This window comes from Rhinolophus ferrumequinum, chromosome 18, assembly GCF_004115265.2.
Source record: "Rhinolophus ferrumequinum isolate MPI-CBG mRhiFer1 chromosome 18, mRhiFer1_v1.p, whole genome shotgun sequence".
Lineage (NCBI taxonomy): Eukaryota > Metazoa > Chordata > Mammalia > Chiroptera > Rhinolophidae > Rhinolophus > Rhinolophus ferrumequinum.
The window spans coordinates 4,243,377-4,257,869 of NC_046301.1; the positions used below are offsets into that span (position 1 = coordinate 4,243,377).

At 41.4% G+C, this 14,493-nt stretch overlaps 1 protein-coding gene across 2 annotated transcripts in view; it reads right to left on the bottom strand.

The window, feature by feature from the left end:
* Positions 1-6,200: 6,200 nt before the first annotated feature.
* TNIP3 (TNFAIP3 interacting protein 3) overlaps positions 6,201-14,493 on the bottom strand; it is a 75,215-nt gene continuing 66,922 nt past the window's right edge. For both annotated transcript variants that reach the window (XM_033133393.1, XM_033133394.1), the window contains one exon: positions 6,201-8,639. In XM_033133393.1, the coding sequence (XP_032989284.1) occupies positions 8,608-8,639 (32 nt within the window). In that variant the 3' untranslated portion in view covers positions 6,201-8,607. The remainder of the gene's footprint in view (positions 8,640-14,493) is intronic.

Below are 14,493 nucleotides of genomic sequence, written 5' to 3' on the forward strand. Positions count from 1 at the left end.
TTCTGGAATGACTGAAAATAAAGGAGTGAAGAAAACCTTGGTTTACTAAACATACTGTAACCAAAAGTTCTGGATAGGCGTGCATATAGCTTTTGTTTTCGTACTTCAAAATCTCAGTGAAAGCGTGGAGATCGTAAATATACGTTGTTGAAGCCATTTCGAAGGACAGCTAAAAAGACTTTTGGATGGATTCTTTAGAAACGGAGCTCCCAAAATTCAAAATGTGAGGAGCAAATTGTCTTGGCAGGTGGTCCTCGATAAATTTTCTCAAGATGGTTTTGGTCAGCTGTCCAATATGGGCTGCACCGTGGGCCCCTGAGTCGTCACCTTCAGAGCACACTCTGCCCCTAACCTTCTCCAGACACTGTTTGACCTTTCCCACTGGCAGGACATCTGATGAAGGAGAAACAGTCCCAGGTGGAGGCCCGCTCCCAAGCTCTGTCCCTTGTGGTGTTTGTTCACTGGGTGTCTCAGTCCATTTAGATGGTTAGAATAAAATACCACAGAGTGGGCAGCTTATAAACAGCAGAGTTTTAATTCACAAAGGTCTGGAGGCCAGAAGTTCAAGATCAGGAGGCCAGCATGGCGGGCGTCTGGTGAGAGCCTTCTGAGTGCTAGGACTTCGGCCTGCTTCTTAGTGTCCTCGTGTGGTGTCAGGGCCAGCTAGCTCTCTGGGCCACTTTTATAAGAGGACGTCAGCCATTCACAGGGCTCCACCCTCATACCAATCTCCTTCCAAATGCCCCACCTCATAATACTGTCACCTTTTGCGTTAGATTATCAACACAAAATTCCGGGGGTCAATACACTGTCAGGCCATAGCACCAGGGTATCTTTAAGTCAGAAAGGGACACTGTTATAGATTGAATTGTGTATCCCCCAAAATTCACTTGTCGAAGTCCCAACCCCAGTATCTACAATATGACTTTATTAGGAAATAGGATCATTACAGAGAAAATTAGTTAAGTTAGGATGAGCTCATACTGGAGTGAGCTTATCCAGCAGGATTGGTATCCTCATAAAAAGGAGAAATTCGAATACAGACATGCACCCAGACAGAATGCCACGGGAACATGAAGGCCGAGAGGGAGTGAGGTGTCCACTAGCCAGGGACCACCAGCATGGACCCCGGAGCCCCAGAAGCGAGGGGTGGGCACGCAGCAGATTCTCCCTCACAGCCCTGCAGAGAAAACCCTGCCCATACCTTGATCCCAGCCTGTGCAGCCTCTGGAACTGGGAGACAGTCATTTGTGTTGTGGAAGCCCCCAGTCTGTGGGTCTTTGCAGGCAGCCTGAGCAGACCAATGCAGGGGCCTAGCAGTGTTTGTTCATTCAAACTGGTGCCACACTCTGCGTTATCAGCCACTTGTCAGGACTTGCCCTACGGACGCGGCTGTGCCTTGTAGCATGTTGGATATGATACCCTCTGTAGCAGGGGGCAGGTTCCCCACCTTCCCCTTGGACAGGTCTAGGCCTGCTGAGAAGTTTCTGAGGGAGACTTACATGAGGCCGTCACCTCTGCAGGTCTTTGTGTTTCCTAGTTTCTCCAGGCCTGGGAAAACTGTGAGGAACTCTAGGCTGAGCTGATCCCCACCAAGTCAGGAGTGGGGTTTAGGGGGAGGGGATGCTCTTTTTCTTCCTTCAGCCCCCAAACGTTCACCCGAATGCTGCTGGATGGCCTAGTGGGGGTGGGATGGGGTCCTGGGTGCAGGAGCACATGCACGGAGCTGTGGAGGCCCCTTGCTTGAGTACCACAGCTCCAGGCATTCTCAATTAGCCATTTTTTCCTGCCCTCAAGTTTTGCCCCCAGATTAGCTCATCTAAGTACATTTTCCATTTCCAACTAGAGAATAGAAAAGTTACATGGAATTTGATATGGTATTGAAATATATTCACCTCTTAAATGTTAGATTCATAGTGCATTAGAATAATTAAAATTAACTTTAGTGTCAACTATTAATAACAATGTACCATTCTACCATATTTATGCCATGGTGATAATGTAGTTTCCGAGGCTTTGCTAATAGCTACTGTTGTTTGAATACCTGCCATGTGCCAGGTGATTTACATACATCATTAATCTTCCAAAAACTGTGTCAGAAGTGTAAGCCTTGCAATTAAGAAATACAGACTCAGTGGTTCAACAAACAAATGAACAAACAGATGAAGGTCAAGTAAATTGCCTAAGATCATCCAAGTAGAGGAAGAGAGGAGTTCAAATTTAGGTCTATCTGTCTCCAGACCCCATGTGTTTTGTACTATAACTGCCATTTTTTTCTTTAAGAAGAGAGAATTATTTTAACATATGTGGGAACAATGATATCTTTTCATTTTAAAGTTTTGCAAGGTTTATGTCATGCAGGGTCTCAGGTCCCGCTCCCCACACAAGAACGCAGGATATGGTGAGGCCAAAAAGGAACATCCACGGAGCCATGGATAGGGGAGTCAGACTGCTATATTCTCGCTGGAGGCTGGTCACAGACACAGGAAGCAGGAGCTGCAATCTGCCGTCCACTTCTCTGCCAACCATCCAACCCCCCAACATAGCCACGGCAGTTATATTGGCTAATGGCTCACTGGTAACGGCTGACGGCCAACTAGTCACAGCTGATGGCCATCTACTACCCAAGCCAGCACCTTTCTACGTGAGGCCGAGAGCCTGGAAACTGCTCTCTGGGACTCTGTACCCACAGTTTAATAGATCATAATTTATCATAATAGCAAGTGTGGTATCACGGACTCCAGGAAAATAATGGACATCTCTCCAAAGGATACGTGCATTACCCTCCAATGGTTGCACTAAATTTTAAGACTTTTCTACAGCACTCATCTACAGAATTTAACTTTTTCAATTCCTAGTGCAAAATATCCCTATTTTAAATAAAGCTACTTTTTAATGCAGCTTCTACATTTATGACACTAACTTTAATGTACTGATTAGTTAATGAATGTTGAACTAAGGAATTTTCAGTCTAGTAAATTTTGTGAAGTGGTGGCACCTACTGACGATGTATGATATTGCAGCCTAATATTAGAAACAAATTCTTAAGATTTTAGAATAGGAAGACCCTGTTCTGCCAAGTTTTCAATCTACAGAAGGCTCATTCCTGGAAAAATATGGTATGTCTGGGCTATAAGTAGCCACATAACACGTATAACACATCTTTCTGACATCTCAATTTTATTCACTACTTGTATATGAAAACATGTCTGAAAATTTGGCCTGCATTTTTTTATCATGGAAATCTTCAAAAGGTGTCCCTGTTCCAAACACATTCATTATTGTCTTGCCAATAGAGGTTCCTCGTTGGGAAACTTTCAGAAACACTGGGGGTAGCTCATCTTCTTGTGTGAAAGATGAGAAAATGCTGTCCTAGGTTGGGATCTAGGCTCAGAGACAAGTCCAGGGAAGACCGAGTTCCAGATGCTTACTCTACATCCTTTCCATCTGGATTCGTCACAGGATCCTTGTTTGTATAATATACACCCAGTCAGAAGTAGGAGAAATGCTAACTCTGGGCAATCACACACGGGTGATCAAAGAATTTTGGGATTGTGAGCAATCCTACACCCTTGGAGTCACTGAAAATTGGTAGCAATGCTGGAATAAAAATTTCCCATGTGAGAAATCTCTGCAGCATCTCAGCTGACTGCAAACTACGTCCAGTGGTTCAACAGCGCACGTTTTATACCTGATGACCAGTCTCTTATAGCTGGGAGTTTTTAAATTCAATTCTACTGGCGGGAGTTTTTGTTAGTAATATTTTTTTTTATCATGACTGACAACAAATAAATCACCAGCATTAGTTTTATAGCAGAGTCAACATTCTGAAATACATCTAATCCATATGATGAAGATACTCATTTTTAGGCCACGTTCTTAAGTTCAAAGAACAGCTTTGATACGAGACCATAGATGAGTCTATTTATCACTTGACTTGTAGCTATTTGGCTCTCCAGATTTTTTCCTGATACATGCTATTTTGTTCTACTTTGTTTTTGCAGAAAGCAGAGGGACTTAGATATAGCCTAACAATAGACAGACCCTTTCAGAATTCCAAATGATTGCTCAAAATGAAACCACAGACTGATGTTGGGAAAAATAAGAACTGAAAACATGTCAGGATGCATTACTATAGCAGATAACCAAACCTGACTCAAAAATGTGCAGATTACCTGCTGCCATATTGCCAAAGAGGCATGACTTTGGCTTTCACTCAAAGTGGCTTGACCAACAGGGAAACTATTGTTGCACACAATTAGTGTTTCAGGCTCCAGGGTTTGTTAATTCAGCAACTTAAGAATGCCATGAAGATACCCAGTCATTCCTTTTGTTCTTCCAGCCTGGCCGTGGATAGGTCCTTTCCTGTTTGCAAAGTGACTCTATCTGCAAATCATACATCCTCACGTATCAGTGTTCAGAAGCAAAAAAAAAAAAAAAAACACAAGAGCCAAACATTGGCAAAATTGAGCAAATGCAAATGTAATGGGAGAAAAATCCCGTTTAAATGAGACCTAATTTCCTTTGAACCCACTACTTCCTTATATTAAAAAAATAATAAAATAAAATTTAACTTTGTAAGTTTTCCTAATAATCAATCTATGAGCTAAGGTTAACCTTTACTGTTTTATGAGAAAGATGAATTTCTGTCGTATTGTTAGAACCTTATCAAACAAAGAACAATATAAAAAATAAAGCGTAGTTTTCCTTTTGGGAAGAATGGTTCTAGATTTTGCTGATTATTGAAAAAAAAACTTACGAAATTTTGCTAGAACAGTTGAATATTGTAATATTAAATTTGCTCAATTTAAATTGCCAAATTTTGACTGATTACCTCCTGTGATTTATATATTGTGTTTCCCCCAAAATCAGACCTAATCGGAAAATAAGCCCTAGCATGATTTTTCAGGATGACATCCCCTGAACATAAGCTCTAATGTGTCTTTTGGAGCAAAAATTAATATAAGATCCGGCCTTATTTTCGGGGAAATATGGTAAGGAAGACAATACTTCTAGAGACATTGAAAGATGAAGGATTATGTTGGAAATTACGAGGAACTTCCATCTCCTCTGGCTTCAATGCATCCTCCCACAGCTGCTGGAATAATTTTCCTTAGACCATGGGAAGAATAGGAAGTGCCTCTATTTCCTTTTTATTTCCCACCACTGCACACACGGTACACTTTTATACAAACAAAAGGAATTTCTAATAAATGACACTGACAAATAATAACATCCAAAATAGATTGCTCATCAAGATGAGAGGGTATGTGGAGCATGACCAGTTATCCAAAAATGTTCTGATTCACAGAAAGTTGTGAAGCTGTTGGGAATTTTACCTTAACTTCTCATCCCGGAGTTACTCTGTATTTGAATTAACATTTTGCTACAGAATAACCTGAAGTTTAAAAAGTTACAGTGTAACTTTGCTGGAAAGAAGCACCATCATCCCACTGTTTTTAAAAGTAGAACCCATTTGGTATAGTTCTTACACAAAAGACTTCTATATCCTATGATTTATGTATTAACAGTCTGTTAAAATGGAAATGATCAGCTATGTACAATTAAGCACTTCGGAAAAAGAAATAAGGAAATTAGATGTGGGCTCTGGTGGTTTTATTTCACTGGAACTTTTCCCAACGTTGCTTCATTAAAGTATCTTCTTAAGGGGCTTCATCAGATTTAGGAGAAAATTCACATGAAGAATTGTATTTTATTTCTTATTATATATATTTAAAGTGTTTTCCACTTTAAAATATGTTACAATATCTTTGCACAATGATCCAAGGTAAAATTTTGTAAGACTGGCGAACATAACATTCAAATTGTTTAACTTATCTGATTATATCATATCTGAGTTTCTATTTTTAAAGATCATAAAGAAAAAAAATGTATATGCATGTGTATATATACACATATACATATATAAACACGTATATGTATATATGCACACATAATACACATACACATATTATATATACATATATACTCTTCACAATACCCTTACCATAAATTCTCTGAGATTTAACCGCCACACTTGTGATTGATTAAGATTCTTCTGTTTCAAACTGGAGAAACTAACCCTGATTGAGGGAAGGGCTGAGAGAGACTTGAGCTTACTGGCATGGGTGCCAGGGAAGGTGCAGAACCTGGTCAGTCCTATAGGTCCAGACAGCAGCCTCTGCCTCCCCAAGGCTCTCTGCGGGCTTGAAGCTCAAATGCCAGCAAAGGACTTTCCACTTGGCCTGGTTTGGATCACATGACTGTCCCGTGCCTAGGAGACAGGGCACTTTAGATGAAACTGGGTCCAGTGGGGAAAGAGATAACTTTCCTAAAGGATATTGAGATAGTATTCGAAAAAGAAGATGGAATGGATGCTTGGAAACCAAGAAAGAAACAAGTCTCTCCAGCCCCTTTTTCTTCCACTGCCACATACGCAGCTCTCCTGCCTGCAGAGGTGTCTGGATGAGATTGTTCTTGCCCGCTGTGTGTGTGGGAGGGGTCCACTCACGGTGTGGGTCATCATCCTGCGGCTGCAGATCAGGGAGCAGGAGGCCATGAGGTTCCCCCACAGATGTGCAAATGGAATCGCCAACCATCTGTGCACTCACCTGCCTGCCAGTCAGTAGCAGACTCAGGAAGATCAGTAAGATGGATTTTCCCAGCAAACTGATTCCCAGTGACAAGGCAAGCACATCGGGAGGCTCTAAGATTTGGGTTTAGTTTACCAAAACAGTATGTCATGAGCCTCATAAATTGTGCTCTTCCTTCTGATATTGGTTGGCATAAAGTGAAAGTTCCATAAATAGTGTGTGATAATGAAGCAAGTGCCTCCACAGAGGGGTATGACCCTCGTAATGAGCTGAGACAGAGAAGTCCCCAACGAAATGGTGTGGGGAGAGAGACACAGAAGGGGCTCTCAGGCCAGGGTAGTGGAAATTTGTCTTCTCGGAAGGGCAGATGTGCTCTGAGCAAGGGGCCCTCTTCTCACATTTGCAGTCAGCCACTTGAAGTTCAAATAAACCAGGTCTCACTGAATTGGATGTTGTCCCCTTCTATGAGCATTTGTACAATCTTGTCAATGTTTGACAACTTGCTTATTAGTAATAGGATGACGTCAGTGATAGTAAAAGGATGGTTACTTCATGTTTTACTGCTGTGGAATTGAGCTATAGTGAGCTTATCGGGGTGACTTCTTGTTGGCAAACTTAATCCACCACTAGAAGCTGATATTATAGTGACTTCTTCACTGATCTGAGAAAACGGACGATTTTAAAAAGCGCTAAAATGTTTCAGTGCAACTGACTTATTAATTCTGTTATTTCTGATTCACATATACTGAACTATTGCCCAAGAATGAGTTGTCTCTTTAATGAGTAGTAGCAATTAATGCAAGAGAAGGATAATTCCTCCTCAAGAATTGTGTTTGAGTAATTAAAGACTGATGCTGAAAGTATTTAACGTTCAAAGGCTCTTTTACCTTTCCTCTATACAAAGGTTCAGGTATTTCCAGAAATTGAAAAAAAAAAAGTTTGAGCTGGAATTAAACAGTGTAACTTCTGGACGTTGTAGCTAGATAGTCTCAATGGTATGTCTGGATTGTTTTATGTGACAATCTTCAGTTGCTGCTCCTGGTTTTCTCTTGGTGCTTCTAGAAGTACCAATATCCGTGGGTCTCACTCTCCTCACAAGTAGCGTCTCCAGGCGGTCCTAGCAGAATCCTCATTAAATGGATGAACTTAATATTTTTAAATCTACTTCATTATTAGACATCTGTCGTGCCACCATGCAATTTAATTGCAATAAAATTGGATGCATTTGTTTTCCATTTTCATTGGTTTGAGAAGTCACAGTTATGTTTTTCATTAATTACTACTCACATCCATAGGGAGGAAAAACAGATTTCACTGAACTATTGTACTTCTGTAAGTACCTATGGACGCAGCTAAGTCGTCACCATCATGTTAGTTCATCTTTCACAATCTAGTCCACCTAAAAATGAAGTAGGCTCACAGTTTCTCATCATCTTAAAGGAATGATCTGTTTAAGGAATAGTGTCAAGTTTATCATTTTATTCGGATTGAAAAACTCATTTCATTTAAGGAAGTACACACACCTCTTCAATCCTATTTATAGGCTCACTGAAGCCAACAGTGACACACAGAGTATCTAGTTACACTGGCTAAAGAACTAAGAAGCCCCTATGAAAATATGGGCGCAAGGCTAAAAAGTTAAAAGTGCGGATACTTTCCCCCCAGGGAATGTATGTTTCAGTCAGCAGGCAACATTACTACACCCAGAGGGGCGTTGCTGAAATCACAAAGTCGTCCCTGTAAATCCAACAGCAATACGCTGAGGGGTTTCGGGGAGTGGGGCGTAATCCATCTGCCAAATCTTGTTGCAAGGACACTGGCCGATGCGTCTGCTTGGGTGGTCCTGGCCCCGCAGACTGGGTCAGGATCTCAGCCGCCACGAGCCGTTTTCTCCATCGATGCCCAAGGGAAACATGGCACGGAGGGTGGTGCAGATGACGTGCAGTAGAGACAGACACAAGATACAGTGAAAAGAAAAACGAGGGCCCAGCCTGGCTCTCCCTTCGCCCGCACGCTACTGATTGACTTTCTTTTCTGAGGAGAAACCTATGAAAAACAGCAGGGAAATGTTTCAGATTAAAAATCAGAAATTCCCTTTTCTTCTGGTTTAGGGTTATCATAAACTTCTAGGCTGGTAAAAACAGAAATGTTTTATCCCTGAGCTCCCCACGCGTGTCCATGGAGACTCCGAGCAGCAGGCTGTGGAGGGTTATTGTTTGGAGCACTGACATAGGCTTGCTGTGTTGTGAGGTCAGTTGTGGCCTAGTTCTCATCTGGGCGCGTGATTGTCTGAGACACAGGAAAGATGTCAGTGTTTATGGTGCATTCGTGTATCGTGAAGACCACGGTGAAAAATTGGCATATTCTAGTAGGACCAGGATAGGATGCCACGAGTAGTTCCCACAGGAAGGCAGACTCAAAGAAAAAAAAATCATATGAATGCCAAGAAATAAGGTGTTTTCCTTATTCATGATAACAACTTAGAATATGTTAAATGTTTTATCCTTGCTGCCTGAATTTGGTATTTCAGAGACATGGTGAACAAATATTTTGGTAACAGGAAGATAATAAGTTACTTTCCCAGGCTTAAAAATACATGTTTCTGAGAACTGGCTGTGACATTAAAAAAGTTTTGTCATACGCTCAGAACATACATGTGGACCCAGAAGCATGATCCATTAATCTAACCAATCTGAGCTTAGCTCTAATCCATTAATGACACTTACTCCTGAGTATCTGAAAACGTTAAAAAAATGAAATCCTTTGTTATTCCGATAGCACTCTTATGAAGTAGGTGGAGATGCAGAGGTCACCAGCCCTGGGTCTTAGAAGGGGAGAGACTGGGCCCTGGGATAGTGCATGGCAGGGTGGAGAGCAGAACAAAAGCAGAGGCAGGTCCTCAGTCACTTGAAGGGAAGGCAGAGCGTCCCCATCCAGTGTAGGTGGCTCAGAGACTCTTCTGTCATGAGCCGTGGCTCCACGGTCACAATGGCAGGGCAAGAGAAACAACAGAGAACCGTGGGGCATCACGTGCGAGGAAGTGTCGGCTTTGCCTTCCTGGTGGGTGAAGAATCCCTGCACTCACTGTGCGCCTGACTATTCTTTCATAGCGTCGCTTCTGCTCTATTCTTTGTGGTCACAAGAGGAACATGATGCTAAGTGACCCGGATAAGGACCCAGAGATCTTGGTGGCAGAAGCCGTGTCTTGACTATACATCAAGGGTCAGCTGAATCTGAAGTTCAGTTGGTACTAAGACAGTGAGGGCAACCGTCAGCACCGTGGTTACAGCATCGGTGACCTTGCCTTCTACATATGCCCACTAACCCCTTAGAATGTGGACACTCAGACAAGAGCAGGAAGGAAATCTAGGCGAGTAAGCGTTCTTCCCAGTTGGGATACAACATATAATATGTACATGCTTTCCTTCCCTATAGGTTTTTATCTTTCATTTAAGAGGATTACTGCAATTTTATTTACCTGGTGGAATTGTGACTTGTCTAGGCTTGTTTTATGCATTTCGTTCATGAAACTAGTCTAGGCTAGTCACACGTAGTATACGTACATGTATCTACATATAATAGTTCTTAATTAGAATAGTTAGCATTGGCTTTCGTATTTAATCAGAATGTTTAGTATTTGCTTATAAAATCTATGTTTGAATAGGAATATATTTATCACCTATATTTTAATATATTCATGGACATTTAAAATACACTTTTATACTTCAATGTTCCTTCAGCAAAATCACTGAGCTTACTGATAAGCTGACCTTTATGGCATTACAATGTGAGGAGGCATTTCTCTTGCCATTTTTTTCTAAAAATCTAGAAATAGGCATAACTATATCTGTCTCTAAATTTTTGTTCAATCTTCTATATTAAACACTGGTATGAAAATTAACAAAGTAATATATTTTATAAAAGAAAAATATCCTTAATATTTTATCCATCTCTATTGAAAATCACACTAAGTATGGTCTCTAGGTGTTTCTGTTTCTTACATCTCTTAAGTAGCTTTTACTACTTATACTGGTTCCTTTTATTGCTTCATACTGCCAGGAACTAAAAATGAAAACCCAACTAATCCAGCCATTTTAACAATGAAAATTATATGTATTGTTTGGATATAAAGATAGTTATAGACAGATACAAATTGAAAAATAAAGATTCTGGCTTCCAGGACAGGATCATTAGAACTTATTTGAATAAAATACATGCAAATTATGATCCTGTTATATTTTACTTAATGTGTAGCTGGGGCCAATGATAGTCCATATTACATCGTGGTCACAGTGTGGATTCGGAGTCAGACTACCTATGCCCCAGCTTCTCTATGTCCCAGCCAATAACTAGACGTGTAGGCCAGTTACATCAGCTCCCTGTTCCTGTTTCCACATTTATAAAACGGGTATGGGGACAGAGCCAGGAGTGCAGTTTCCAGGCTCTCGCCCTCACGTGGAAAGGTGCTCACTCGGGTAGTAAATGGCCATGGACTGTGATTGGATGGCCATCAGCTGTGGCTAGTTGGCCGTCAGCTGTAACCAGTGAGCCATTGGCCACTAATATAACTGCCGTGGCTACACTAGCAGAAAATGGGGGCTAGCAAGGGCAGAGTGCAGGTTGCGGATTGCAGAGAAGTGGACAGCAGGTTGCAGATAGTGTGGCTCCTGCTTCCTGTGTCTCCAACCCAGCCACCAGAGAGAATATAGTGGTATGACTCCCCTACCGATGGCTCCGTGGGTGGTCCTTATTGGCCTCACCATGACCTGCGTTCTTATGTGGGGAGTGGGAGCAGAGACCCCGCAGGCCGCCCCGCACCACACAGGGCAATAGCAATACTCGTTTCATAGAGTTGCTATAAGGTTTTGAGTAAGACAACACATATAAAGCACCTAAAGTAGTTTCATAGCTCATATAGTTGGTCTTATGGGTTGAACTGTGTCCCCCGACAAGATATGCTTCAGTCCTAGCCCCTGTACCAAATGGGACCTTGTTTTGAAATAGGGACTTTTCAGACATGATCAGGGTAATATAAAGTTATACTAGGTTAGCCTAATCCAATATAATTGGTGTCCTTATAAGGACAAGACAGTTTGGACACAGACACAGGAAGATGGAGGCAGAGACGGGAGTTACGCTGTCACAAGCCGAGAAACACCTGGGGCTTCTAGAGGCTAGAAGAGGCAAGGAAAGGTCCTCCTGTAGAGGCTCAGGAGAAAGTGTGGCCCTGTCAGCACCTCGATGTTGGATTTCTGGCCTCCAGAGTGGTGCGAGAAGTCTCTGCTGTTTGAAGACCCTACTTTGTGGTTCTTTGTGTGGCAGCCCTCAGAAATGAATTCAGTCGGTATTCAGTTCATTAGTTATTATTAGACTTTAGCAAAGGCCAATTATAATAGTTGGGCTTTGATCTTTTATAACGTAAAGAAATAATTATGTTTGTTTACAACACAGTCTCACATGCCTGCATGTCATGCCTTCCAAATATGTAAGCATTGAGTTCCAGCTCATTAGATGAAGTTCAGCTCTGCACCATATGAAACATTTGGACGGCACAGAGTGACTGGCAATCAATACAGTCAGAAAACATACCTTTTTGACATTTCACAAAGGAAGAAACAAACAACATGTTTTCAAGGTTACCGTAACTCTACTATGCTGTAATTGTTCTAGAAACATGGAAGTCATTTTGCATTCCATTCTGATAACAGATGAAATGAGATTAACATGTTCTGTGTAAAATCACATGTTTCTAAACAGAAACTGTAACCCATTAACATCTGTGGGCTGCGATGTATGAAAATACCGTCATTTCGTGCTATCTATGCAGAAAATCAGATAAGTCTCAAATGTCCTGAAAACCTTTACCGAAATCCTTAGTTTTTGAAAGAAGAGCTGGTTCTCAACGTGTCACAAAGATGATCTAAAATAACCCCAGACAGTAACTGAGAGCAAAGCTGGAAATGAGCTGCCCTGAAGACGGTTCAATGTGGTACTCAGTACCTCCTGACCGAGGCCCTGGTTGGAGAGCCCTTCTCTGGGTCCCCACTCTTTAGAGGACCCTGCTCTGGCTCTCCTCTGGCAATACCCCCCTCACAGAGCGATCCTGCCTCCCTCTAGAATAAGATGGTGGTACCCACAGGCAGACCCCCAATTCTCTGCTGAAGTGACCTCGGGCCTGCTTCCGCCTCAGGCCATCCTCTCCCCCAGGCCTGACTGCAGGCACAGGGCGCTGTCTGTGGAGTGGTGATGGGTATATGGATGCAGGTGGGCTGTGCTAGCTGGGCTGCCCTCAAGTTCACAGTCAGACCCCTCAGGCCACAGGTCAGGTCGTCCTGCCCCACTGTGTCCTGGCACAGAACTGGCTGGACTCTCAGCATTCTAAATTTCATTCTGGCCTTCCAGCTACATTCATCAATAGGAGGACAGACTATAACAGTTTCTAAGCTCAATTCATAACGTTTAAATATTTACACGTGGTACGCAACTCTCCATGTATTCTTGCCCCAGGCCCCAGGAATGTTACAGGAGGGTCTGGTGACCATAGAAATGTCATCACCTTTTACCCACTCTATCTTTAAAAGTCACAAGGCTACTGCTTTACACACACTTAATGTATAGACATCAGAGGCACTATTTAAGGTTAAATGGCCATAGAAGTAATAATTAGAAGGGGAAGATACTGGGATAAAAAGACAATGTGCTACATATATTGGGGTCAGACAAGCAAATTTGCCAGCAGTCACAGGAAATTAATAAAAACTGAGAACTAGGACAACGTATAAAGTGCACATACTAATTAATATTGATTTAAATATTCACATTTCTGAAACGATACTTTTCATTTAAATATAAGTAAAGTAGTTTAAGTACTTATATGAATAAAACTTACAGTAGTTTTAAGAAATAATTTCTGTTTGTAGGTTATCAGAGACAGAGTCTAATTTTTACAATCATTTTTTTTTTTACTTCTATTGCTTGAATTTTGGTACCATGTTTCCCCAAAAATAAGACTTAGCTGGACCATCAGCTCTAATGCGTCTTTTGGAGCAAAAATTAATATAAGACCTGATGTTATTTTAATATAAGACCGGGTATAATATAATATAATACCAGGTATAATATAATATTATATTAGTTATATTATATTATACCAGGTCTTATATTAATTTTTGCTCCAAAAGATGCATTAGAGCTGATGGTCTGACTAGGTCTTATTTTCGGGGAAACACTGTATTTGTAGCCCAAAATACAGGATATCTTGACTAGTAGTATATTCTTAAGTAGTGGGGGGTAAATATATTAGTCACATAATAAAATAATGAATACTATCATAACAAAAGTACTTGAATAATAAAAGATTTCTGAACCCATATTTGCTTAACAATCAATGCCACAAAATTATTTTTAAGAATCTGCGCAATTGGGTTGCACCTACAAATCGAAAGAAGCTTTCCAATTAAATGGACCAAATAAACAGAGAAAACAAAAACCAAGAATCACTACTGAAATTAAAAATGGCACGTGAAATGTTTGTGGCAGGAGCGATTTCAGAGCTTCTTCCCATTCTCATGACCTGGCTTGAGCTTTGAAATAGCATCAGCTTTGGAACCGAGAAGAGGAGCAATAGGAATCCCAAACGAGTAGATTTTTGAATAAGGAATTCCTTTCTGCGCTGTCCCCTAGCCATAGTCAGCCCTCGTCCCTGCTGCAGACATGTCACAGTCAGCTGCCGAGTTGTGTTGGGAGGAAAAGGACAGGTTTCAAATATATCCACCAGGTCAGTTCAGACCAGGGCTGCCCAGGAACAGATTAGTTCCTAACATATTTCCATGCACGTAATCTTACACAGTGCTAAGTCTTTCACCTGTGATATTCCCAATGTCAGATAAGTAGCACAGAT